The 24257-nt window shown below is 42.8% G+C and overlaps 1 protein-coding gene across 1 annotated transcript in view; it reads left to right on the top strand.

The window, feature by feature from the left end:
* Positions 1–2997: 2997 nt before the first annotated feature.
* slc6a14 (solute carrier family 6 member 14) overlaps positions 2998–24257 on the top strand; it is a 32989-nt gene continuing 11729 nt past the window's right edge. The window contains exons 1-4 of the mRNA XM_056301792.1: positions 2998–3279; positions 9678–9828; positions 9985–10116; positions 20272–20433. Of these exons, the coding sequence (XP_056157767.1) occupies positions 2998–3279; positions 9678–9828; positions 9985–10116; positions 20272–20433 (727 nt within the window). The remainder of the gene's footprint in view (positions 3280–9677; positions 9829–9984; positions 10117–20271; positions 20434–24257) is intronic.

The raw sequence follows: 24257 nt of genomic DNA, 5'->3' as shown, positions 1-24257 counted from the left end.
GTCCCCCCCCCCAAAAAAGGAAACTGACTATGTATGCAGAATTCACACAATATATAGAAAAGTACACAATAACACAACAATGTAAGGTGCATATGGGTGCATCAGCTGTGCAGCAACCTGACTGCCTGTGGAAAAAAACGACTACTGAGACGGCTGGTGTGTGATTTGATGCTCCGGTTATGTTTTTTAGATGGAAGGAGCGAGAACAGAGCACGAGCAGGGTGGCTGGTGTCCTTAACGATGTTCTGGTGTAAATATGAAGCGGTGGTTGTCCCGTGTCAATGATCTTTGCGGCTGTCTTTAAAGGTGCGGACTAACTCACGAAAATGGTAGAGGGCATCAAACAAAGTACGGGAGTAGGGCAGACTCATTTCTGCCCCAATGAGCCTCTATAGAGCAGTGGTTCTCAACCTTTTTGGGGTCCTGGACCCCCTGCGTATTTTTGATCTACCCTGAGGACCCCTCCACCTGATCTTGGGGGAGGGGGGTTGCAATTTGATAGAAACAGTAGAAACTGCATTTTAAATTGCATTATAGCATTTATTCACTCTTTGGGGCAAAAACAAGAGCTTTCAGTTGTAACTTATGTAACGGTACACTTAGATATAGTTAACAAAACAGAATTCTTATGCAGTAACTTTCAGATATACGTAACAAAACAGAATATGTATTCAGTAACTTTCAGATATATGTAACAAAACAGAATATGTATTCAGTAACTTTCAGATATATGTAACAACAGCATTTTTATACAGTAACTTTTAACAATGCAAACGGGAGCGAGATCTCTTATTAAAATACAATAAATTACACTTGTGAAACAGATGTAATTAGAGAAAAAAGTCCTGTTACCCTTTATAGTTTAGGTAGATAAAGGTCTCAGTCACATTTGAGTAAAATAATCCTATTTCTATAAATGTCATAGGATCTTTTTTTTAAAGATATTTTATTTTCACGGACCCATTGCAATTACACCACGGACCACTAGGGGTCCGCGGACCCCCGGTTGAGAAACACTGCTATAGAGGGTATGCGGGTGACGTCACAGAGGCGGAACTCTCAGCGGTAAGGCGGCACTGAGTGGCAAAAAGACCGAGTGGCAGCGTGAACGTCCAGCTTGAATACGGCGAAAACGCATCTAAAATGGGAAGGAGCTGCTGTGCGATAGACCGCACTAATAGATTTCTCAAGAAATCGGAGTTACCTTTTTTACAGACTTCCGAAAGATAAGGTAAAGAGAAACAAAGGGATCGCTGCAATTCGCAGAAACAACTGGAATCCAGTTGTGGATTTGCGGTTCCCATTTTGTGTCAGCTAGGCTAACGTTAGGCTATGCTGGATTTTTGGGTAACGTTAAATGTTAAAATCATACAGTCATATACTGTATTGACTACTCATCAATTAAATATAAGTGTAACCGGTTATTTTATTGCCCGGTGCGGGATTCGATGTGGGATGTACTGTACCACAAGGCGACATCGCTAACCGCTCGGCTAAAGGGTCAGACCCGTTAGCCACGGGCTAACGTGTCTTATTAGTAGTTTACAGTCGTCACCCTCCCCGGAAGCGCGCCCTCGCGCTTTGTTATTCCCGCGCTCCGAAGAGACTTCTGAGGATCTGCACACTTCCGGATCCCGCCGCTGCCACCAGTGTAACCGGTTATTTTCTTGCCCGGTGCGGGATTCGATACGGGTGTACTGCACCACAAGGCGACGTCACTAACCGCTCGGCTAAAGGGTCAGACCCGTTAGGTAGGGGCTAACGTGTCTTATTAGTAGTTTACATAAGTTTTTGTCAGCATTTTTTTTTTAAAACGTCCTTGTGTTGTGTTCTACAAACAAAGGGGAGAATGGCTGGCTTAACATTACAGTTTTCACAGTTGTAACTTAATAAAATAAAATAAATATTTTTACAAACCTGTCCACATACAACCAGAATGTCCATCGGCGTCCTCGTCACTTTAATTTCGCCAACAAATCCCGCCTTGAAGTACGACCACATGTCAAGACTTTTGTATACCTTCAGGCTTTGCTTTGTGTATTTCCCTGGCGTAGAAATCAAGTACATATAAATATCAGGAAACTCGATTTGTTGCCAAATGTTAATGTCCACGGACCACTGGGTATTTGGTAAGCTGTACGGGTCACTGTCAAGTCCAACTTCCTTTAATTTAAGCAGATAATCTTGCGCTATAATCCCGGTTTCACCGTTTCCCCTACTAGAAGCGGCCATGTTGCGGGATGTTTTGCCCCTCACTGCGACTGGGGGGGCGTGTCCCAGTGGGAAAGTGACGTCAATGCATACCCCCGATTGGCGCCTTTTGCAGTTCCTATCGTTGACCACAAGGCACTATCATGAGACTGACTCGCTGAAATGACGATTTTTACTTTCAAAGTTCAAAAGTTGTTGACTAATTTGATTCATTTATTCCACAAAATCCGGGTACTATTTACTGCAGTGTAAACTATGATGTTTTAACGCGGAAAATGAGGAGGAACTATGATTTTGGGTGGATGATTTTTTTTTTTTAGTGGGGCGCTGCCCCACCTTCCCTATGAACCTGACTCCCACTGAACAAAACATGACGACTGCAGCCACGTCTGAACCCTCAAGTCGAGGAGAGACTTCTTGGATAATGTAGAATCAGTGTTGATGGACATGACTGGAAGGTTGATACCTGCCTGAAAGAATAATGTCAGCGCTTGTAGTTCAGGCTCTGACCACAACACTGAAAGACAAGGCGTTAACCAAAATGTTAGGGAAAATGACCTCGTGATGACTGCACAGCTCAGATACTCGTTCAGATGGGTAGAGGACAGAACGGCACAGTGGCTCAGTGGTTAGCACTGTCGCCTCACAGCAAGAAGGTCCTGTGTTCGAACCCCGGGGTTGCCTATCGTGGAGGACTGGTTTTAATGATGCACAGATCTCAGCAAAAGAGATCTCTGAGAAAATGAGACAGTGCTGAAGGAGAAGAGATTGAGGACCACAAAAAGGATGTTTGCCTATGAGGCAGCTGATGCCATGAAGAGACTGAAAATGTCCTTTTTTAATGCTGTTGTAGACTGTAGCATTCAGTCTTTGGAGGACCGCTTTCAGTCTCTGGGGCAAGTCAGAGACAACTTTGGAGTGCTACTGAATTTCAGCCTGCTTGACCCACAGGCACGGAGGGACAATGTAGGCTTCTTGGGGAGAAACTCGCATGTGGAGAAGAAGCTGACATTGATGGGACTGAACTGGCTACAGAAATGGAGAGTCTTCCAGAACTCCCCCAAACCAGTATGACAGCATTTGAGCTCCCGACTTAACCTGTCTGAAAATCAGATTTGTGAGTTATATCCAAATCGTTGGGTAGCTCCAAGGACAGCCTGCACTCTCCCTGTGACTGTAGCTTCTGCAGAGCTGAGAAAAACATATGTAAGATTTTCCATGGCTCAAGAGAGATTGAGTGGACTGGCACTTGTAAGCATTAACAATACAGTTGGCCGCGAGATCTCCTACAATGACGTCAGAAATGACTTTGCCTCCAGAAAGGCCTGGAAACAGAGATTTTAAGGAGAATGATAAATTAAAGCACTTTATTTTGGGATATTTTCTGAACCATTAACACACCTTTGAACACCATAGTTTTCCCAAAAAGTTTTTAATTCATCTACATATTCTTTAATCTTTATTGTTATATTGTTAGATGTTAGAAGTTCCTCTGTTCATTGTATGTCATTATTTAACTTTCTATTTAATTTATTTAATATTGTCTGTTTTTGCATTTGCATTTTATGTAAGAAAATAGTTTATTTCTTTGTGACTGTTCTGCACTTTTGCACAGTTCAAAAGCAATTAAAATAGTTAACTTGTTCAGTAAATGCATTGTCTGCTGGTTTATTTTAAGACTTTCCAGCACAGTAGTAAGTCATGACAATGGTATGGTAACGATCAAACGTGGACATAATGTTGTCAGTGGTGGGAGGTGGGTTTAGCGTGGGGGTGAGGCGGGGCGGGGGGTCCAAATCAAATTCTGCTTAGGGCCCCATAAAGCCTTGGGCCGGCTCTGCGTGTCAGAGGCATTTGAAGGCCCATGTCTATCTATGGTGTAAGGTGTTTTGTTTGGGTCTTACTTTTTTTGTAGTATGTGTGTTAAGCCTGTACTTTAGCCGTAAATTCATGTAAATCTATGGTCTTTATACCCATAGTAAATTTCACTAAAGTCGGAGGAGGGGGGCACTTCAAGTGTAGTCACCCTAGTGCACCTCACTGTGTTAATCCGGGCCTGTATAAGGTATTTATTTTTTTACAGCTTGTCTTAATTGTAGGCCTGTGTATTGTATTATTGTTGGGGAAAAATATCAACATGATAATCACATGGTCAAAATACCTTGAGGATGGATCCATTCATTAGCGATAGGAAATACACAGTGGTGTAGTGGAGGGTAAACAACAGTTTACCCACATTTCTGTTTGCATACTATAGTCAAACTATCTTTTTGTAGGGGTGATATAGAGCTCATTACATAAATTAATAGTATACACTACCGTTCAAAAGTTTGGGATCACCCAAACAATTTCGTGTTTTCCATGAAAAGTCACACTTATTCACCACCATATGTTGTGAAATGAATAGAAAATAGAGTCAAGACATTGACAAGGTTAGAAATAATGATTTGTATTTGAAATAAGATTTTTTTTACATCAAACTTTGCTTTCGTCAAAGAATCCTCCATTTGCAGCAATTACAGCATTGCAGACCTTTGGCATTCTAGCTGTTAATTTGTTGAGGTAATCTGGAGAAATTGCACCCCACGCTTCCAGAAGCAGCTCCCACAAGTTGGATTGGTTGGATGGGCACTTCTTTGAGCAGATTGAGTTTCTGAAGCATCACATTTGTGGGGTCAATTAAACGCTCAAAATGGCCAGAAAAAGAGAACTTTCATCTGAAACTCGACAGTCTATTCTTGTTCTTAGAAATGAAGGCTATTCCATGCGAGAAATTGCTAAGAAATTGAAGATTTCCTACACCGGTGTGTACTACTCCCTTCAGAGGACAGCACAAACAGGCTCTAACAGGTACTATTTAATGAAGATGCCAGTTGGGGACCTGTGAGGCGTCTGTTTCTCAAACTAGAGACTCTAATGTACTTATCTTCTTGCTCAGTTGTGCAACGTGGCCTCCCACTTCTTTTTCTACTCTGGTTAGAGCCTGTTTGTGCTGTCCTCTGAAGGGAGTAGTACACACCGGTGTAGGAAATCTTCAATTTTTTAGCAATTTCTCGCATGGAATAGCCTTCATTTCTAAGAACAAGAATAGACTGTCGAGTTTCAGATGAAAGTTCTCTTTTTCTGGCCATTTTGAGCGTTTAATTGACCCCACAAATGTGATGCTCCAGAAACTCAATCTGCTCAAAGAAGTGCCCATCCAACCAATCCAACTTGTGGGAGCTGCTTCTGGAAGCGTGGGGTGCAATTTCTCCAGATTACCTCAACAAATTAACAGCTAGAATGCCAAAGGTCTGCAATGCTGTAATTGCTGCAAATGGAGGATTCTTTGACGAAAGCAAAGTTTGATGTAAAAAAAATCTTATTTCAAATACAAATCATTATTTCTAACCTTGTCAATGTCTTGACTCTATTTTCTATTCATTTCACAACATATGGTGGTGAATAAGTGTGACTTTTCATGGAAAACACAAAATTGTTTGGGTGATCCCAAACTTTTGAACGGTAGTGTATATATATATATATATATATATATATATATATATATATATATATATATATATATATATATAAGGAAAATAGCACTACATTGATAGATGTCATAAAGAATAGTGTATTTCAATGGGGAAATATTTGAATTAATCATTTTTTTTAAATATTGCCCATGTTGGTATTTAGTTACCTAATGATGATCCCTAACAGAAGATCACAGTGTACCCACCTTTTTGTTAACCATAACATCACTACAGTGATGAGACTTTTGTCTTTGGGTTTTCCCATTCCTCTTTGCCTGCAGGGACATACTGTCATAGGTCTATTTATTCACAGATCATTAAGGGTGTGGGAGCTGACAGACACCCCCCCCCCCAACCCCACTTTCCAAATATTACGCAGCGAGGTGATTGGTTATCAGCCCGCCTGTTTTCCCCCTTGGTGCGAGACGTTTTAAACAGGTGAGACTTCTACCTGTGGGGTTTCTAGACGTCCCAGATCCCAAACAGAATGAGAAAATATGGCCGGAGCAATTTTACAGAATCCTGCTTCTAATGACAAGGTAAGTTGGCAGGGTCTTCTCCTGTCATTTCTTGCTCGGAATGGACCATTTTTACTTAAAATGAAGGCAGACATAACCCCACAGCTTTCAGTTTTATGTAAAAAGAGATGCACATATATGGGCTACATTCTGCACAAGTAACTGGAAAGATATTAACCAGCATGAGATCGATGCGTTATTCCCCTTCTTTTCTTCAGTAATTTCATGACACTGTGTTCAAAAACTGGCCTTGTCAGAAGGCCCAATGACTGTCAGATTTAATATATAACTGGCTGGACAATAAATTGTAAGAATTGTAAGCGACCGCAACCCTAATGTAGTTTTTTTTTTACATACGGGTACTTTTGATTTTAGATCGCTTTATCTTTTACGGGGACTTTTATTTTGAAGAACGTTCTCCTTGCCGTCTGACTAGCGGAAGTTCACGTTGGCTCAACGACGAAAGCCGGTGAAGGGATGGTAGTTTTCACAGCATAACTCGAGAATTAGCCTAAATGTTTGTGATTACCGAACAACAATTGATTCGGAACTAGTGATAAGCAGTTTGAGACCAGAAGACCGTTAGCGATGAAGAGCAAGTTGCAGAGTTTCTAGCGAGTTGCTAGCTGTTCCAAGACGTGTCCCAAGATGGCGTTCTAAGCGTTTCCTAGCTGCTTGATAAGCAGAGCGAGGTACGTCGTGTTTTACGTTAAATGTAGCCTACTATTCTTCACGTTTTTTCTTTTGTGAATCCATGAGGTAGTTAGCCCAATTGTGTTGTGACTGTCATTCTATTCTTGAGGGTTTCCACGGTGCTCGACAAGAATGTACCTGTGGTGTTAGGAGCAATAAATGCACCCGCTGATCTCCACGTTTCGACTTTATTAAAGATACTAGAAGAACCCCGCTACAATGTAGCGGTTTGGTTATCCACCCGTCTAAATCTCCCTCCTCTTCATCCTGCCAGCTAACCGCCCCCCCCCACTCCAACTCCCTCCCCCCAAATGCTCAGAATCATCTGAAATGCCGAGAAAAGTGGTTTTTAGCCATTTTTAGAAAATGCATATCTTGCATAATTGTGCATAATTATTATAATTATCTTAATTTTCTGCTATTTTTCTGGTCCTCTGGAACAATACCTACCACCTCCAAAAAAAATTAGGATCATAAGTGCATTTTTGCAAAAATGCGTCTATTTTGCATAATGCCGAAACATTTCTAAGTCCCAGAATTTTTTTTTTATATAGGTGAAAAAATCAAAGATGCTCAGAGTCATCTGACATGCCGAGAAAAGTGGTTTTTAGCCATTTTTAGAAAAATGCATAATTTTGCATATTTATGCATAATTATGCATAATTTTAATTTTCCGGGATTTTTCCCTTACTCTCTGAGACAATACCTACCACCTCCAAAAAGAATTAGGATTATAAATGCTTTAGTTTTCGGTCCCGCTATCTGCACTAACTAACACACACACACTAACACCACACACACACACATTACGAAAATATATGAGTAGATCGAGGGCAGCTACAAGGATAATGAATAGGCCATTTACCCTTCCTGGCTCCCATGTACGACCATTAAAGAGCTGATGCGTTTCCTGTCAGGTGTGCTCCTCTGCTTATAGACAACATTGTCTTAGGTCGACTATGTATTTGGCAACCATTTCCTACAGTCCAATAGTCTCTGTCCAGTTTCAAGATCAAAAATCAAACTGACTTTATGTAAACTCAGTGCGCACAACTCCCGAGGCTGAAACTCGAACACACAACCCAAGTCAGGAGAAGCGTGGCAGGTGCCCTGAATGTTCAAATGGGATCGCCGAGTATCCCGTCTAAAACTAAGCTATTACGCCTCATAAACCAGCATAGTGTAATCCCTCACGAAAGCATCGGTAGAGGCATCTGCTTGCATTTAGCGAGCGAAGCTCCCGTCCAAACCACCGGACAACTCGAAATTACTGACGTTGACCAATTGATGCAAGCAAAGATCAACGTGTCATCCAGAAATCAGTCGAACTATACACGTTAAAACTTTTATTTTCCTTTCCAGTCCTACCTTAATCTTTAAATGGTCTTTTGTATTACTTTGCAGCTTTGTGAGACATCTAATACTATTTACTATTAGTGTCGCCAATTACTATTAAGCCCTTATTTAAACTATTTTGTCCCCGCTCTATCTGCACTGGACATTTTTATGCTCTTAATGGCAATGAGTTGTCTTCTTATACTCATATGTGGTAACACTTCGATTTATTTACTAGTTAGCTTACTAACTTTCTTGTAAATGGTTTGCATAAAAGTGTCTGCCAGACGAGTACTTCATGTAAATGTAATATGAACACAAGAATAGTCCAAACAAAAACCTTTCATCACGTGAAGTCACTGGATGGGACTCACACAAACAGGTCTGGCTTGAGACTTTTTGGGACCCTAAGCAGAATTTGATACCCCCCCTTCCCTTCCCACGAGACCCCAAGTTCACTTGTGGCTCAGGCACGCCCTTGCATACACATTGTAATTCTTTTCAGATATACAGCAAACTTAAAGAAGATTTTTGAAAAATCGTACACATCAAGTGTGTGCTACAATTAGTTGGTTTCAAGTGTAATTTTGTGCTGGTGTGTGACAAGATCACGTTACCAAATGAACCCTGGCTCTGGTAACCTTTATGTAATGAGTGTGTGGCAGTAGACCATATTTACACAAAATTATTAGATAAAACCAACATATATAAATCAAGTATACAAAATTAAAATTTACCAGCAATATCAGAAATACCATCATAAGACAAGACAAGACAAGAACAAGCAGATTACTGTTCAAGCTGAGTCAATATGTGCACAGAGGCGGCACAGTGGCGCAGTGGATAGCGCGGTTGCCTCACAGCAAGAAGGTCCTGGGTTTGAGCCCTGGGGTAGTTCAACCTTGGTGGGTCATCCGGGGTCATCCTCTCTGTGGCGTTTGCATGTTCTCCCCGTGTCTGCGTAGGTTTCCTCCGGGGGCTCCGGTTTCCTCCCACAGTCCAAAGACATGCAAGTCAGGTGAATTGGCCGTAATAAATTGTCCCTAGGAATGAATGTGTATGTGTGAGACCTGTGATGGCCTGGCGGCCTGGCCAGGGTGTCTCCCCGCCTGCCACCCAATGACTGCTGGAATAGAATCCAGCATCCCCGCGACCCTGAGAGCAGGATAAGTGGTTAAGATAATGGATGGATAGAATATGTGCACCGTGGGCACTGGAATTATGGCTGCAGACTGGACTTTCAAATCTTAGATGCACAAGCAAAACGAGTGTAAGAATCATAGACAGAAACTCAAATTATTTTCAATCTGTATTTAATTTAGACAAGAGAACAATAGATCTTATTTACCAGACCAGAGGAGTGACACTGACCAGCTTTTACTACTCTTTTACGTACACCAAGCAGGACTCCGGTTTCAATGAGGAGAATACTGATGAGAACACTGTGCGTGGGAACTGGACCACTAAGCAAGAATACACTCTCTCCATGATTGGATATGCCATAGGCCTGGGTAATATCTGGAGATTCCCATATTTAGCCTATAAAAATGGTGGAGGTGAGTGTCTGGCTTCTTATAAGTGGCAGAATGATATTTGGCATTAAACTGCCACTAAAAATAAATAAATAAATAAATTTAAAAAAAAGAAGATCAATCGCCATTGTTAAAGTTTGAATAATCTCTGTGTCTACCCTAATTCCTCTTTGCAACCAGGTGCCTTTCTCATCCCCTATTTCATAATGTTGATGCTTGCTGGCATTCCTCTTTTCTTCCTCGAGAGTGCATTTGGTCAGTTCTGCAGTCAAGGTCCTATCAATGTATGGAAGGCAGTACCAATACTTCAAGGTAAGTCTGTGGTAAAACCTGTGAAAAGACCACCAGAGTACTTCAAAAGACCTTGGTTTACAATGTTACTGATCTTAATGAGGGTGTTAAGTTAAACAGTAAACTAATGGTCAGCTATTGAACACCAACCCTTTGAACAACTGTTGATCTCATCACAGTGGTATCAAGTTTCTTTTTCGGTTTGAGGGACCTTTTTTCCTTCATACTGTAGCAGTAAGATACAGGCATTTATTTTTCAAGCCATAGCTCAAAAGACTATCATGGAAGAAGAGGAGTTATGTTCACAGATGGGTTAAAGTAAACTTGTCATACTTATGTACAAGTGGGTGACAAATTAAAGGGAAAAACCTGAATGCTTGACCCCTACAGTGAGGGGGTCCAGGGGGTATTTTCCTGGCATGGTTTGGGTTCATTTGTCCCCTTAGAGGTAAGGGTCACTGCAAATCAATACAAAGTTATTCTGAGTGATCATCTTCATCCTGTGATGAAACATTACTATCCTGATGGGAGTGCTCTCTTCCAGGATGACAATGCCCCCATCCACAGGGCACAAGGGGTCACTGAATGGTTTAATGACTGAAAGTGATGTAAATCATATGCTATGGCCTTCACAGTCACCAGAGCTCAACCCAGATTTCATGTTCTCCACCATCATTATCAAAACACCACATGAGGGAATATTTGCTGGAAGAATGGTGTTCCATCCCTCCAGTAGAGTTCAGACTTGTAGAATCTATGACGAGGAGCATTGAAGCTGTTCCGGAGGCTCGTGGTGGCCCAACACCTTACTAAGACACTTTATATTGGTTTTTCTTTTAATTTGTCACCGTTTGTGTCACATGTGCTGTGAGGCAATCTATATTTCCCAGGAAGCTTTGTGCCAGATGGCAGACAAAATGCATATTGAAAACAAGAATACTAGAAAGGTAATCATGTCATTTTCTCATAGCCATCACACTATGCAACCAAAATGATTAAAGCAAAATGTTACCTGGTGCCTCCTTAATGGCCTTAAGAATTTGTAACTTGGTCCACAACCCAGATATTGTCATATCCCCAACTGCCATCATATAGGGTTCCTTAAAGGTGCTATATATGAGATTATGAACATATAGAAGCAAACAACTATTTGCTATGTAAAGAGATAGTGGCGTAATGGCATCCTAAGCAGAGAATGAAGTCACACCCTCTGTGTGTGTGTTGTATTCTACAACAGGTAGTTCTGACCAAGAAATCTGATAGGTCAACTAGACATTTAGAACATGACCAAATCAGCATGACAGCACACCTAGCCATACGCAAATGAAAAGTGCCTCATCACTATAAATATTATTCCGCCATCAGCGCTACTAGCTAGAACGACCATGATGGTCTTTATCACCGTTTTGGATTTTCAAAGTTTAATAACTTTATGGAAGAAAAAAAAAGATACAGACCTGCCACTCCCTGAATGCTTCTAAAATTGCATACTGCCACAATATTTGCATTAAAATGAGTTTTAGATCAATTGCACAAAAACAAAGTTATGATAAGATCTACAATGACCGGTCAAAATGACCGCACGTAATTTACGCGTGATCGCGCATGTCATGTCACTATTTATGACGTGTGTTGGTCACATCTTTTCCTTCGTGAAGTTCATTGCTCTGTCCTAGAAAAAACTAGCGTTCTCCAGTGCAGCAAAGTAGTCTAAACTCGATTTTTGATTATTGCCAACATGTCTGGGTACAGATGCCATTACAGACGCACCATGACTACCAGCGACGCGTTGCAGTATTTACAGGCGTTGGACAGCGAACATTTTAAATAGTTTGAAAAATAGTATTAAAGTTGTTAAAATGTTAATTTTGGTGTAAGTTAATTTGTTAACAGTCATATAATGCATTAATATCTCAACTGGGTATTTATCTTCACAGAATATAGAGTTTAAGTTCTAGTAGTTTTTAAGTTCCGGTCATTGTTTGGGACTCTTTCAATATTTATTTTCAGTTCTTTTTTTACATTTCACGTTTTATAGACTTGTTACGTTTGTTGGATTAGCAATATGTGTTTTCCGTTTGGTTTTTCAGGTTAATATTTTCACTTTTTCAATTTTGCTATTCAAGTTCGACCATGTCTCTCTGAAGTTTAAATTGTGTAAAAATAGTATTATAGCTGTTAAAATTTTAATTTCGGTGTCAGTCGTTTCCTAACAGACATACTAACATATGCAATGCATTAATATCCCAATTGGGTATTTATGTTGACAGAATATAGAGTCTAAAAACCGGCCGTCAATTTGACCGCCCATAGTCGTTTTAGGTAGGAGTGAAATCCCGGTCAATCTTTAAAAATGCATGTGAAGTTTGCGGATGTACTACTATTTATTTTTCTCCAGCAGATGTCGTAGTTACAGCAAGATTGAGCTAGCTAAGCAGTTTTGTGTTTATATAAGTGGTATTTATTGTTTGGGAAATCACACGATCTCTAGAAAGCATTGGCGCAAGTTGGCTGGCAGACTCAACAGGGACTACATATCGTCTGTTTCTACGTTGTTAACCAAGGGTCAGCCTACTTGCTTGAGTAGTAAACTAGGTTTCATTACACAGCAGTCTACTGGCGTTACTGTTTTCCAGGTATTGGTCAGACCCCATATAGTTTTCCAGGGAAATAGAGATAATGCTAGCAAAACTTTTTTCCAGTGATGCTTACAGAACTTGGCTCAAGCGCCTTGGTCCTGACCACAGATATGTATACGGTCCTGACTGCATCACTATTGTGCCAAAAATGACGGTAAAGCACGTCCTCTCGTGTAATATTCTTAAATCCGAGTTTCTCTGTTCTTTATTTTGGAAGCCAGTCCGGCTGCACATGCATGTTAGTGTGTGCGAGGTAGCCAGCGTTAGCAGGGTGGCTAGCAAGCTAATAATTACATTACATGGATTTATTTTTTTGTTTGGTCTGAGGTGCTACTGCTGGATATTGTATATAGCACCTTTAAGGATAGAAACTTACTCAAACTAAATCTAAAAATCATTTCACAGGCATGCAGGCAAATAATATGAGGCAAAATATGCAGGCTCAAGTTCTCAACTAGAAGAGCGCACTCAGTAGAGTGCAGATCCCCACCAGGCATAGCTCCATACACTGAGAGTTTGCAGGGAGGAAAGGCGGGGGGGGGGGGGGCAATGAAATATGTCACTACATTGAGATTGAATCTAAAGTAGGTCCAATAAAAATATTTTTAATTGTGTGTGTGTGTTTGTGCATGCTATAAGTTTGAAATGAGTGAGTATGCATATTTCATAGTTTTCAATGTGTACACTTAACGTTTTAAAGGGTAAATGGAAAATGAAAGCCTATGATATAAACAAATTGATAGTTTACTCTTCACAAGGTTTCCTGTGTGCTACAGTTGTGTGCGCTCATGTCTGAAAAATGAATACCCAACGCAAGTCTATGTATGACATATTACGCTTGCTGGCATCAAATACCTGGCTTTCCTCCACATGCACTACTCAAAAACAGCTTCACTGACAACTTCAATCTATTTTGGGAGCAACAACACCCTTTCAGAATGGACAGGGTTCATTTAAACAGAGTGGGGGTCCACATACTTACGGCCAACTTAACCTATGGCCACCAGCAAGCACCCCACTGCTGGTATTTGGAAAGTGTCAGGAAAATCAGGGAAAAGTAGAGCAATCTTTTCTAACCAGGACAACAAAGACAATACCATGGATCATTCCCAGCCCCCAGCTCATGTCTCAGTCTGCGAGGAGCAGCTCCAAGGTCTGCAATTCCTGTTTTGACCAGCTTCAGGAGGAACAAAATGTACACAAAGCACACAGCTGCTTTATGTAATCTGACTCCAGTTGTACACCAGAATCCATGAGGTCTTTGGCAGGAAAAAAACATTTTTAATCAATGATTTTATCATCAAGCACAATCTCAATTTTATATTTTTAACTGAAACTTGGTTAGACCAAGATAACTGGGCAACTGTTCTTATTGAGTCAGCCCCTGCAAACTTAAGTTTTGTGAGCCAAACCAGAAAGCAAAAGAAAGGAGCTGGAGTTGCCATTTTGTTTGATGATTCACTCCAAGGCAAGAAGCTGTTTTATGGACATTTTTTGCTTCTTTTGAATATGTGGCTGTTCAGTTGAGTTCCTCCTCTTGTGCTATATTTCTAAATATCTATAGCCACCTAAATACAATGCAAACATTTTTGATGACTTAAGTGAACTGCTGTCTACAATCTGTATTGACTTTGACTGTATAGTTATTACTGGCCCATCCATGTTGACAACCCCCAGGACAGAGGAACTAAAGAACTGTGTTATGTTCTTGATAACTATGGACTGACTCAGCATGTGATGGAGCCCACTCACAACAAGGGGCACACTCTGGACTTAATTATCTCCAAGGTCCTGAATATTTTTAAGGTTGTGGTGGCTGATGTTGCTCTTTCCGATCATTCCTGTGTTTTCTTTGGAAACTATCTCCGGACACACAAATGTTCAAACAGAGTTAATCACAAAATGGCATAGCACTGTGAAATATTTATTCAGGCTTTCTCATCCACACCCACCCTCTCTTGGTTCTCAATCAATGAGCTTTTAGATAATTTCAATTCCAAAATTACAGATGTTATCGATGGCATTGTACCCACTAAGTTGAAGGTAGTCTCCATGCAAATGTGCCTCACTGGTCAGAATAGAGAAGCAGAATTTGCTGTCAAATGGCCCAAATTTGATACACCAAATTTGAACTGACACATTTGTCGATCAACGACTCATTAAAAAAATCCATTAATTTGTATGTTTGTGTTATGCTAATATGTAAAACGATTAATTTTCCAAGGTTTTCCTCCCCACGTTTGTGCGTACAGAAAGCAAAAATTCCAAGTTGAATTAATGTAATGATCACCTAACACCTAATTTGACTAAATAGCCTGCTTTTATTATCAGAATTATTTAAAATATTGCAAAACAGTCAACGGTGTTTAATCACAGAGAACTCAAGATTCAATATCCTTTATTGTTACATCTCATTATACAAGTACAAGAGAGTAAAAGTCTTGTGTTTCTAAATGAGAACCAGTAGAATCGATCCACAGGAACACCCTATATTCACACTACATAGTCACACAAAGCACTTGAATGAAGTCGTCCAACCTGATCATATGAGTGATGCATTGTGCTCTAATTTACTTCACAATCACACAATAACATTCAATAGTGCACCTCTAATTGGCTCTGTGCTGGTTCCTGCTCCCTTCCCCTCCCTCCTCCCCCTTTCTTGTTGCAAAAAAGAATTGATGAGTAGTTTAGAAAATTATCAAATTTACCCATTTATAGTCGAAGTTGACAATTTGTTAAACACTTTAGAGAAATTCAGCGTAAACTTCTCTAAACGTTTGTGCGCTGAGGCTGACTAGTTAAACCTTGGAAATGGTCAACCCTGCAATGGGGTCTAGCATTGAAACTGCAACGTTAACAAAAACACGTTGCTCTTTAGCTAGCTCATTTAGCTAGATCACAACGCATAGTTTGTAAGCATGACGAAGCAGCTGCTCCCTGCTCACTCCTCCTCGATGTTTCTGCCTCTTCGCCAAGTCCTCATCATCACCTGCAAACTGCTCAACTAAATCCCTTCTCTTAGCACACTTTGCAGTGTCAGCCAGCAAAGCATTTTCCTTTTTTGGCGCACCTTCTCTGCACCGCCGGCTGTGGGTTTTCTCTTTCTATCCATTGTTTGGCAACGAGTGCTAGATACTTTTATCAAATGCTAGCTACTAACTTCCCAAGTGCTCGATACTGTCAATTGTGATGGCAACTGCTACCTGCTATTACAGATTGCACCAACTGTGTCGCTGCAGCTAAGATGACCTATTGGCTATATAATGCCAGGGTCACATTGGAGGGAGAACTGCAAACTTATTTTAGTGAGGTTTATAATTCATGTTAAAAATCGATTCAACTGTCATTCTTCCACAGAAATTACAGTGAACTGATCTGCATCACTGTGTTGAGCTGCTCATCAGTGTAGACAACAGAAAGCCACCTCAGCACCCTTGAACTTAGACATCATTCACAAATTGCAACAAGTATAATCAACTGGAGCCAGACCTGGGGAGGGAGCCCGCCAGTGAGTGTCTGGTGGCTGGGCCTTGGCCCATTGGGCCCAGTTGGGCCCAGCCTGAAAAAACAACATGGAGCCACCAGCCTGTGGACCCACCACCCGCGGGTGGGTAGGGTGGGGTAGGGTGCAATGCAGGCCGGGTGGCAGGCAAAGGTGGGGACCGGGGCGTGCTGACTTCCACCAGCACAGACTGGTCCAGGAGGACCAACTGGGAGGAGACCGCGAGGTAGACCCAGAACTCGCTGGAGGGACTGCATGTCCATTCTGGCCTGGGAACGCCTTGGGGTCCCCCAGGAGGAGCTGGAGGGTATTGCTGGGGAGAGGGATGTCTGGAGTGCCCTACTTAGCTTGCTGCCACCATGACCCGACCCCAGAGAAGCGGCTGATGATGAGAGTGAGAGAGAGTGAGAGGGTTGGGAGAAAAAGACCGGCCCTCACAAGACACGTGTTGTGCCAAGGTAATATCCCCTGATGGGACGTGTGCCCCTGGCTGCTCCGAGGGTCATAGCATCAAAAGTAGAGATTAGATTGCTTCGACCTTTTTACTGTTCGATTCAGCAGAAGACTCTGAACATTTTATGTGTAATGTGTGTGTGTGTGTGTGTGTGTGTGTGTGTGTGTGTGTGTTTGTTTGTTTTAAAAATGTGGGAATGAGGACACCCATAAAGGGCTTGTAGAGCAAGATGTTTCAAAAGTGCTTTTTTTTTTCTTGAGTGACCTCCAAAACAGGCTTTAAGAATCCCAGGCCTACTACTACCATCACCACTACTACTACTGCTAATAATAATACTAGGTAACAGTGATAATAAAGACAATGATAAAAATAATAATAATCATCAAAAAGACATGCATGTTAGGGTTAATACTCCTGCCTGTGTCCCTGGCCGGAGCAATGGAAAGAACTGGAGTTGGTCCGCGGGTGCTGCACGGTGGCTGCCCACTGCTCCTAGCTACACAGCTAGGATGGGTTAAATGCAGAGAACGAACTGCCCCACGGGGATTAATAAAAATAGTTTAAAAAAAATTGTAATAGCAGCAGCAAACAACAATTGCACATAAAACAACTTTTGTTGGCGCAATGGGAAGAAAACCCCCCCGGACGTTTTGGCCCTTGGCTTGGCAGGCATGACATAATTTGGCCCTTGGGAAAACTAATTCGGGAACCCTGCCCTATGCGCTTCATTGCATACCCCCTATTTGTGCCTATGACTGACTAGCTGTACTTACTATAGGCAGTTGTCTTGCCTACTGTATTTCCCTTTACATGAAGCTTTCAAGCCTGGCACATTCTGAACCCATACCATAGAGTCGAGGAAATTTTTATCTTTAAAAAAAAAAAGCAACGTTTTCCGTTAAGGTGGGGGACACGGGGCCTTGGTAGGTGGTTGTGGGAGCCAAGATGAGAGAGGGCTAAGTGTTCCTTTTTTTTTTTTTTTTGGCAACCTTACTGATGGGCTGCTCAAATTTGTCTGTGGGAGAAAATGCGGGACAAATTAAGAGTGTTTATGTGGGAAAACGTGGGCCACGTGTAGACATAGCCTACACTTGGGTTTGGAGTCCATAGGCCTACTGGCTGAATTTCTTGATGATGTTCTTTTTTACAGTTCAGTAGGTGGAGACGTGATTTGTTGATTAAAAAAGCACCTCGGGTACTCTTAATTCATGTAGCAGGCCTAAAAAACAGGGTGGATGTGGATGCCTTTAATCCATGCGTTACACTAAAGCAGCATGCTCTGTTTGCCATTTTGCTACAGGTTTTGATGCTTTAAAGCTTGGTGTGCTCATTGTACTTTCTAAGGCTACATTATTTTGTTGTGTCTTGATGCATGCTCAATAAGCCAGGTGAGAAGATCAGAGAAGGTTGAATCGGTTCATCTGGATACGATGTTTATTGACAGATACGCTTCATCACTCCATTATTTTGTTGTCTTACAAAATGCACTTAAGTAAAAGTCATGTTATTGATATCTTTTGTCTTTTTTTCATATTTAGCATTGAGGTATTTCAAAAGTACCTGAAAGTGGGCGTCCAGGTGGCGTGGCGGTCTATTCCGTTGCCTACCAACACGGGGATCGCCGGTTCGAATCCCTGTGTTACCTCCGGCTTGGTCGGGCGTCCCTACAGACACAATTGGCCGTGTCTGCAGGTAGAAAACCGGATGCGGGTATGTGCCCTGGTTGCTGCACTAGCGCCTCCTCTGGTCGGTCGGGGCACCTGTCCGGGGGGAAGGGAGAACTGGGGGGAATAGCGTGATCCTCCCACACGCTACGTCCCCCTGGTGAAACACCTCACTGTCAGGTGAAAAGAAGCGGCTGGCGACTCCACATGTATCGGAGGAGGCATGTTGTAGTCTGCAGCCCTCCCTGGATCTGCAGAGGGGGTGGAGCAGCAATCAGGACGGCTCGGAAGAGTGGGGTGATTGGGCGGGTACAGTTGGGGAGAAAAAGGGAGAAATATAAAAAAAGTAACTGAAAGTAATCACATTACATTAATTTATTATTGTGATACTTAGAGTAAGTTGCTGAATACATTTTTCAACAGGTAATTTGTAATTGTAACGGAATACATTTATAAAGTAACCCTCCCAACCCCGATCACAGGTTTGGACCAACACTTGTCCAACACTCTTGACAGTTGTTTTATTGGGATATGACAGTTTTAACAATGAGTTATAAACCTCACCCACAAATATTTGCACAACTCCCACAATCTTGTTCTTGTATTTAGAATATGTTTCCACCATGAATACAGTGTCAGACGGTCTGCACTTGTTTCACAAGAGTCAGTCAGCATTAATAAAGTTACCTGTTCTTCATGTTCCAGTCATCTTTACACACATCAGTTTCATGCAATGTGTGCTTTGAGAATGTTGATTGAGAAGTATAGAGAAGGCCAGAAAGAGTTGCATTGTGTCTTTGTAGATTTAGAGAAAGCATATGACAGGGTACCGAGAGAGGAGGTGTGGTATTGTATGAGGAAGTCGGGAGTTGCAGAGAAGTATGTAGGAGTGATGCAGGATATGTATGAGGAAGTGTGACAATGGTGAGGTGTGCGGTTGGAATGACAGATGGGTTCAAGGTGGAGGTGGGATTACATCAAGGATCGGCTCTGAGCCCTTTCTTGTTTGCAATGGTGATGGGCAGGTTGACGGACAAGATCAGGCAGGAGTCTCCATGGACAATGATGTTCGCGGATGACATTGTGATCTGTAGCGAGAGTAGGGTGCAGGTTGAGGAGAGCCTGGAGAGGTGGCGGTATGCACTGGAGAGAAGAGGTATGAAAGTCAGTAGGAGCAAAACGGAATACCTATGCGTGAGTGAGAGGGAGGACAGCGGAATGGTGAGGATGCAAGGAATGGAGGATACGAAGGCATATGAGTTTAAATACTTGGGGCAACTGTCATAAGTAACGGGGAGTGAAGTAGAGAGGTGAAGAAGAGAGTGCAGGCAGGGTGGAGTGGGTGGAGAAGAGTGTCAGGAGTGATTTGCGACAGAAGAGTACCAGAAAGAGTTAAAGGGAAGGTTTACAGGATGGTTGTGAGACCAGCTATGTTATATGGTTTGGAGACAGTGGCCCAGACGTAAAGACAGGAGGTGGAGCTGGAGGTGGCAGAGTTGAAGATGCTAAGATTTTCACTGGGAGTGATGAAGAAGGACAGGATTAGGAACGATTATGTTAGAGGGACCGCTCAGGTTGGACGGTTTGGAGACAAAACAAGAGAGGCAAGATTGAGATGGTTTGGACATGTGTGGAGGAGAGATGCTGGGTATATTGGGAGAAGGATACTGAATATGGAGCTGCCAGGGAAGAGGAGAAGAGGAAGGCCAAAGAGGAGGTTTATGGATGTGGTGAGGGAGGCCATACAGGTGGCTGGTGTGACAGAGGCAGTCGCAGAAGACAGGAAGAAATGGAAACGGATGATCGGCTGTGGCGCCCCCTAACGGGAGCAGCAGAAAGTAGTAGTAGTAGTAGTAGTTTCATGCAATGTGTAACACGCCTCATCCCTGTGTGACATGACTTCTCTTTCTGCAGGTACCGGTGTTGGCATGGTGATGATGAACTCACTGATTGCCATTTACTATGGCGTCATCATTGCCTACAGTTTATACTACATGTTTGCATCCTTCCAGTTTCCTCTACCATGGAGCAGTTGTCTCAGTTGGGCCGACAGTAACTGCAGCTCCACACCAATAGGTTCAGTATAACTTTATTACCTATGCTAACCTAACATTCCTTTCTCCATCCCTAAACCACTTTTTAAAAATCTTCTGTGTGATATACGATGTGAGTCAAATGTTCAGGAGTGGATTCTGTATTTAGGATGTGTTTGACCTCCCGTGAAGCCCTGCTACTGAGCAATTATTAGACAGAGCGAGCTAATGACTACAGAAGAGTTAATTTGTCATTGTTTTGAATGATTACAGCAGCGGTACTCGAACCCAACCACTGAGGATGCACAAGCCAGTGCATCCTTAGTGCCGGTCCCAAGCCCGGACAAATGGGGAGGGTTGTGTCAGGAAGGGCATCCGGTGTAAAATCTTTGCCAAATCAAATATGCGGATCATAAATAAGACTTACATACCGGATCGGTTGAGGCCCGGGTTACCAACGACCGCCACCGGTACTGTTAACCAGCAGGGTGTCGATGGAAACTATGCTACTGCTGGGTGAAGGAGAAGGAGAGGGGGAAAGCATGTCCAGAGGCAGCTAGAGAGGAGGAAGGGTAGGCATGTGGAGGTGAGAGTTGGAACTTTGAATGTTGGCACTATGACTGGTAAAGGGAGAGAGCTGGCTGACATGATGGAAAGAAGAAAGGTAGGCATACTGTGTGTGCAAGAGACCAGGTGGAAGGGGAGTAAGGCCAGGAGTATCAGAGGTGGGTTCAAACTCTTCTACCATGGTGTGAATGGGAGGAGTAATGGGGTAGGGGTAATTCTGAAGGAAGAGTATGTCAAGAGCGTGCTGGAGGTGAAGAGTGTGTCAGACAGAGTGATGAGTATGAAGCTGGAAATTGAAGGTTTATTGCTGAATGTTATCAGCGCATATGCCCCGCAAGTTGGGTGTGAGATGGATGAAAAAGAAGAATTCTGGAGTGAGTTGGACGACATGGTGGAGAGGGTACCCAAGGAGGAGAGAGTGGTGATTGGAGCGGACTTCAATGGACATGTTGGTGAAGGGAACAGAAGTGATGAGGAGGTGATGGGAAGGTATGGAGTCAAGAAGAGAAATGTGGAAGGACAGATGGTGGTCGATTTTGCGAAAAGGATGGAAATGGCTGTGGTGAATACATATTTCAAGAAGAGGGAGAACACAGGGTGACATACAAGAGTGGAGGAAAGTGCACACAGGTGGACTATATCTTATGTAGAAGGCGCCTTCTAAAAGGGATTGGAGACTGCAAGGTGGTGACAGGGGAGAACGTAGCTAGGCAGCATCAGATGGTGGTCTGTAGGATGACTTTGGAGACCAAGAAGAGGAAGCGAGTGAAGACACAGCCGAAGATCAAATGGTGGAAGTTGAAGAAGGAAGACTGTTGTGTGGAGTTCAGGCAGGAGTTAAGACAGGCACTGGGTGGTAGAAGAGTTGCCAGATGGCTGGACAACCACTGCAGAAATAGTGAGGGAGACAGCTCGGAAGGTACTTGGTGTGTCATCAGGACAGAGGAAGGAAGACAAGGAGACTTAGTGGTGGAATGAGGAAGTACAGCAAATTATACAGAGGAAAAGGTTGGCAAAGAAGAAGTGGGATAGTAAGAGAGATGAAGAAAGTAGACAGGAGTACAAGGAGATGCAGCGTAAAGCAAAGAGAGAGGTGGCAAAGGCAAAGGAAAAGGCGTATGGTGAGTTGTATGACAGATTAGACACTAAGGAAGGAGAAAAGGACTTGTACCGATTGGCTAGACAGAGGGACCAAGCTGCAAAGGATGTGCAGCACGTTAGGGCGATCAAGGGTAGAGATGGAAATGTGCTGACAAGCGAGGAGAGTGTGCTAAGAAGGTGGAAGGAATACTTTGAGGGGCTGATGAATGAAGAAAATGAGAGAGAGAGAAGGTTGGATGATGTAGGGATAGTGAATCAGGAAGTTCAGCGGATTAGCAAGGAAGAGTGAGGGCAGCTATAAAGAGGATGAAGAGTAGAAAGGCAGTTGGTCCTGATGACATACCTATGGAGGCATGGAGATGTTTAGGAGAGATGGTAGTGGAGTTTTTAACTAGATTGTTTAACACAATCCTGGAAAGTGAGAGGATGCCTGAGGAGTGGAGAAGAAGCATACTGGTACCGATTTTCAAGAACAAAGGCGATGTGCAGAACTGTAACAACTACAGAGGTATAAAGTTGATCAGCCACAGCATGAAGATTTGGGAAAGAGTAATAGAAGCTAGGTTAAGAGGAGAGGTGATGATCAGCGAGCAGCAGTATGGGTTCATGCCACAAAAGAGCACCACAGATGCGATATTTGATTTGAGAATGTTGATTGAGAAGTATAGAGAAGGCCAGAAAGAGTTGCATTGTGTCTTTGTAGATTTAGAGAAAGCTTATGACAGAGTGCCGAGAGAGGAGGTGTGGTATTGTATGAGGAAGTCAGGAGTTGCAGAGAAGTATGTAGGAGTGGTGCAGGATATGTATGAGGGAAGTGTGACCATGGTGAGGTGTGCGGTTGGAATGACAGATGGGTTCAAGGTGGAGGTGGGATTACATCAAGGATCGGCTCTGAGCCCTTTCTTGTTTGCAATGGTGATGGACAGGTTGACGGACAAGATCAGGCAGGAGTCTCCATGGACGATGATGTTTGCGGGTGAAATTGTGATCTGTAGCAACAGTAGGGTGCAGGTTGAGGAGGAGAGCCTGGAGAGGTGGAGGTATGCACTGGAGAGAAGAGGAATGAAAGTCAGTAGGAGCAAGACGGAATACCTATGCGTGAATGAGAGAGAGGACAGTGGAATGGTCAGGATGCAAGGAGTGGAGCTGACGAAGGCATTTGAGTTTAAATACTTGGGGTCAACTGTCCAAAGTAACGGGGAGTGCAGTAGAGAGGTGAAAAAGAGAGTGCAGGCAGGTTGGAGTGGGTGGAGAAGAGTGTCAGGAGTGATTTGCGACAGAAGGGTACCAGAAAGAGTTAAAGGGAAAGTTTACAAGATGGTTGTGAGACCAGCTATGTTGTGTGGTTTGGAGACAGTGGCACTGACGAAAAGACAGGAGGCGGAGCTGGAGGTGGCAGAGTTGAAGATGCTAAGATTTTCACTGGGAGTAACGAAGAAGGACAGGATTAGCAATGATTATATTAGAGGGACCGCTCAGGTTGGACGGTTTGGAGACAAAGCAAGAGAGGCAAGATTGAGATGGCTTGGACATGTGTGGAGGAGAGATGCTGAGTATATTGGGAGAAGGATGCTGAATATGGAGCTGCCAGGGAAGAGGAGAAGAGGAAGGCCAAAGAGGAGGTTTATGGATGTGGTGAGGGAAGACATGCAGGTGGCTGGTGTAACGGAGGAAGACGCAGAAGACAGGAAGAAATGGAAACGGATGATCCGCTGTGGCGACCCCTAACAGGAGCAGCCAAAGGTAGTAGTAGTAGACAGCAGCGGTACTCAGACTTTGCCAACTCAGAAGCCACATTGACTTTATATGTAATATATATTTTTTTGTTGTTGATAGAAACACATTACAAAAATATGCCTCCCCACCCAACCTTAGTAGGGTCATAGGTTGCTCTTATTGGGAACTTGGATTATTAATGTTACTGCTGGAAACTGAATCATGCTTTGATGGAATCCACCGACTATCACAGAGTGAAATCTTTTGAAAACGCAACTCCAGCGTCGCCGTGTAGTCTGGCAAAACCGGTTCCTGTGAAAAACGGTGACGTCACGGCTCCACTTCGCACATGCGTATTACGTTTTCAGTCAAATAGCCGTGCGCGAGTAAGAAGACAACGTTCAGGAAGGAACAGGAGAGATGAGAATAATTTCAAGACTCAGATTTGGACACACTGGACTAAACAGTACACTTTTCAAAACG

The sequence above is a fragment of the Lampris incognitus genome, chromosome 2 (genome assembly GCF_029633865.1).
Source record: "Lampris incognitus isolate fLamInc1 chromosome 2, fLamInc1.hap2, whole genome shotgun sequence".
In the NCBI taxonomy this organism is placed as follows: domain Eukaryota; kingdom Metazoa; phylum Chordata; class Actinopteri; order Lampriformes; family Lampridae; genus Lampris; species Lampris incognitus.
The sequence above is the reverse complement of the archived record's forward strand: the minus strand, read 5'-3'. Positions and strand labels throughout refer to the sequence as shown.